The sequence below is a fragment of the Bidens hawaiensis genome, unplaced genomic scaffold, assembly GCF_021521415.1.
Source record: "Bidens hawaiensis isolate Kalapana, Puna unplaced genomic scaffold, B.hawaiensis_p1.1 tig00022328_1, whole genome shotgun sequence".
NCBI lineage: Eukaryota > Viridiplantae > Streptophyta > Magnoliopsida > Asterales > Asteraceae > Bidens > Bidens hawaiensis.
The window spans coordinates 30,242-34,609 of record NW_027493477.1 but is presented as its reverse complement, the minus strand read 5'-3'; the positions used below and the strand labels follow the sequence as shown (position 1 = coordinate 34,609).

At 37.8% G+C, this 4,368-nt stretch overlaps 1 protein-coding gene across 1 annotated transcript; it reads right to left on the bottom strand.

Annotated features, from left to right (window-relative positions):
* Window positions 1-387: 387 nt before the first annotated feature.
* LOC143565396 (putative amino acid permease 7) lies at window positions 388-4,368 on the bottom strand. The gene is made up of 7 exons (XM_077052380.1): window positions 4,314-4,368; window positions 3,987-4,226; window positions 2,063-2,156; window positions 1,774-1,981; window positions 1,173-1,313; window positions 857-1,084; window positions 388-789 (listed from the first exon to the last, which is right to left on the bottom strand). Exons 1-7 carry the CDS (start codon window positions 4,366-4,368, stop codon window positions 388-390), a joined length of 1,368 nt encoding a protein of 455 aa, XP_076908495.1.

Sequence of the window (4,368 nt, the reverse complement as noted above, 5' to 3'; positions counted from 1 at the left end):
ACCACCCATCGTCGGCCACCACCACCGTCCACACCCACCACTACCGTCCATCACCACCACCCCACCGTCCACCACCACCATTCAGCTTATACAGACGATATCTAGTTTATAGGTAACTAATGTCCAGTTTATAAAACAAAAGTATTATATTTTCAGATTGCGGACCTTCAGGCCACATCTTCAGTTGCAGACATGAAATCAGATGAAATAAGATTGCAGACAGTTTTTGTCTTCATAAACAAACAGCACCTAAGTGGCTCATAAGAGTAAAGTTAACGAAGTATTTGACTTCAAGAGTAATTAAATAACATGTGAGAAGGGCTTATATAACATATACTATTCTCTAAATGTTCCAACACTCATTAGCATTCTAAGAGGATTTACTATTTACTTGCCAAATCTTTTGGCAAGGAGTCCTTCAATCGAACCAACCAAAGTAAAAATGATTGCGAGCAGGCAAAAAATGGAATATATACGAAGTGCGATCCATTTGCCGGACCAAGGTACAACCTTCTTCTGCACAAAGTACATCTCAACAGGGAAGTATATGGTCAAAGGCCAAAAGATGATGGAACCTGAGAACGCGAGGACCTCATTGAAGTAAGGGAATAACATCCCAACTGTCATTGTCAAGACCACATATGCTGTTCTAAAACATAGCCGAAGCGGATTTAATCTAAACTCGGGCAACGACACCTTCACAATTCGAATGTCTTTCACGAACACGCTTTCTGGGAATTCTTTTGCATACCATCTTTCTACTATTGCAAACAATGTCTGACTGTATATCTAACACACGACATAATTCATAAAGATTATTAGAAAGAAACACAAATATGCCAAGGTCATGTGATACCTGATACCCTCCGACTAAGTGGAGAACAATGCACGCATTACCAAAGTCAACGAGCCAATACGGTTTATAAAACCCGAACCCGGTCAATAGATTGCCGGGAGTCAAATCTCCAAATGCAGCATAACCCGAACCACCACGAGTAAGGTAAAAGAAAGCAATTATAAACACTGCAATAGTGGAAGTTTTTTTCATGGTCACTTTTTGAGATGGAGGTGACTTTAAAGTGCTCTGCATGCCACAATTAACATAATTGTTTGGAACAACTAATTTTGGATTAACTAGAACGTGTTAGAACGATTAAACTTAAAGTTTGTACCTGTATTTCAAGAATGATTAACGAAAATGAATTCGAAAATGCAACGTCTCCAATAGCTTGAGCAACCAACCATACTTTTTGTGTGGGATTAGTAGTTGAGATACCAGTGACACTACCTTTAATCTCCCCTTGTTCTGCAATCTCATATTCAATAAATGACTTGATTTGATAATATATTTGAACTGTCATTATTTGTTAGAAACCAACTGAACCACGCTAACCAAAGCAAGTCGGCCGCTTTGATGTTTATAACTTTATACGGTTTGGTATGATTGAACGGTCCAGCCAGCAGTTTGGAACTTGGAACCGGCCCTTTTAATCGGTTTTTTTTTTCACTTGAAGCATGCAATTATGTATATGCATTATATTCATGAGAGTCTTCCTTATTTAAAATTTGGAATACAAACTAATGACTTTACAGAGAGAGAAAATAATCAGTTCAAAACTGAAGTATTTAATCATCAAACCGCTAAAACCGACTAGTCTGGCCGACCTACCGAACACAACCGTCAGTGGTTCGGTCTAGAATTTTCATCCCCTGCTTAGTGGTAGAAGAAGATCAAATATCAGTATTTTTGAATATAGAGATCAGTACCTATACTCGGGCTAATCCGAGTCCAATTCCAATAAATGAATTGGTGAAGGACATAATTGTAGCAATAATGGAGAGCCACTTGGTATGAAAAATGTTGGGTATTTGAGAAGCTATTATTTGAATGAATCCAAACATAAGCATATAATACTTATTTTCGAATTCACAAGCAGCATCATGCCCTTCTTTGTGGTAACAATTTGATTGCCTAATTGCTCTGTAGTTTAGACAAATAGTTCAAGTTTTGAAAGTTGCTAACACAATGTTCAGATATAACTGAGAGAAAAGGCTAGAGTACCTCATGCAGATTGCTGATGTGATCACATATACAACAGCTGTTTTGAATAAACTGAAATAAACCAAGCATCCACATACCATTCCATTCTTATATCCTGAAATCAAAAGAACATTATCATGTAGGTATTGCCAAATTTTCGAAATTATAAACTGTCTAATTAAACTGAAATCGAGGATGATACGTGTTGGCAGCCTACTAACCACATTTAATTAGTTTGCACCTTTATTTTAGTGTTCATGTTTCCATGTTGCACGCTTCCGTTCTTAGAAGTTAGAGTAGTGTTGGTTTATTAATTATGAAGAGGTAGGGCCATAGACTCATCCGCAAGACAAATGAAGCCGCCCGTGGATCGACTAACAGTCATCCGCAGAGATACCCTTATCAAATTATAAAAGGCCCGCGGACACCTCTTGTGGGTGAAAGACGTGCCACCTCAGGAGAGACAAACAGCATACGATGGATAGCTCCTATGCCAATCACAGTTCAAGATTCCCCAAAGGACCACGATGGAACGATAAACCAATCAAGGGGCGCCAACGTTGTACTCTCAGGTGATAGCCGTCTCCGTACGCCAGCTGTCTCGTCCAATTAGAAACCTTAGAATAGAAGGTTCTACTGATAGTGGCAGCTGGTCCAATCCTTCTCAACCTCTCCGACTATAAATACCTCATTCCTATCAACAGTAAAAGGTTCCAACATTCTCTCATTGAATACTTAATTCCCCATTACTCATATTGATTGACACGCCAGAGGGTGGTTACGAGAAGACCCCCCCCCCACCCCCCACATTCCCCTCCTCGTAACGAGCTCACGGTGTTATGCATTGCAGGTTATATCGGTATTTGCTCATAGAGATTGGATCGCCTTAAACCCATCGGTTGAGATAGTAGGTTAACCCGTCTAGGGTTGAAATATTGTTTCTTCTATTTGCATTGTAAGCCTAAATAATGCATTCTAACTTTGTTTAATGTTAAGCAGAAAAATGAATTAATGAAGTTTAGTTTTATTGTCTTTATTTATTGGAGCATGATGATGCAAGCTGATTTGAGATGGCTAATCTCTCAGTTGATAGTGACCTATTATGCGGGTTAAACTCCAAAGAGACGAGAGAGAACAAGGCAATTGATCCAATTTTCTTCTATTCAATCATATTCATACTGAAAACAAATACAAACTCCAAATAGTCATACAAACCACTTACACACTACCTGCTGATACGAGTCCATGAAAAACTAACCACTATGATTATTACACTACCCACCACTAACTCATATACTTATTACTAATAATTGACTAAAATAAAGTAGTAAATAAAAATTAATAATTAAATTAAAGCATGCACGAATCACATTACCCCCCTCTAATAGGCCAAAGACCATTTTGGTGAGTACTTAGACTAAGGGAATAAAATCCTCTCTTGCTTTAGGATTTTTGTTAAATAAACTTTTATACGATGTGCTGTTATTATTATTGTATTGATTTATATAAACAAGTGTTACAAACCGTTTGCTTTCGTTTTTTAGGTTTCGGTTTACTATTTGGGTTTGAGATGTTTGGGGAAAAAAACATTGCACAAAATAATGAGCGGGGCCTTAATCTTTTTGTTAATTAGTGATTAATTGATAATTATACGTTTGAATTAAAATATTTGGACTACATTATTTATTAAATCCTTAAAAATTATCTAATCTTCAAAACTAACATTGAAAATCCATACAATTTGTTTTGTTCGGTTTTAGTTGCATGCAAAACCGAAACCAAACCAAAAAATTCGGTTTTAACAAAAATATAAAGCGTTTTTCTTCGGGTTCGGTTATTTCTGATTGATTTTAGTTTATGGACCGGCTTTTTGGGCTTCATAACACCCCTTTATAAAGACTTAAAGTAGAATACTAGAATCATAAGTTAGGTGACAAAAGCTTACCTAAAAAGTTTTGAACAGCCTGCAAAAAGGAGCGGTTTATGGTGGTGGTGCCACTACTTGGGTTTGTATAAAGTTGGATGTTGCTGATAAGAAACGCTGACACGAGCGCGAAGAACGCAATGGTTATAAAACACAAGGGCCCGCCAATCCATCCGAGCTGTGCGAAGCTCCAAGGCATTGATAAAACACCTGATCCGATCACTCCGGCTATAAAATGTGCTAGCGCGGTCCATACGGTTCCTTCAATCAACAACACCGAGTTAAATGATTAAAAAGTACTCTAAATCTCAGCATAAGGTAAAGATGGAGTAAGTAGATCGAGCAGACCAAACACTGGCGGCAGTTGTTCTTGTTGGTAATCATCGTAGTTTCCTTCGGACAT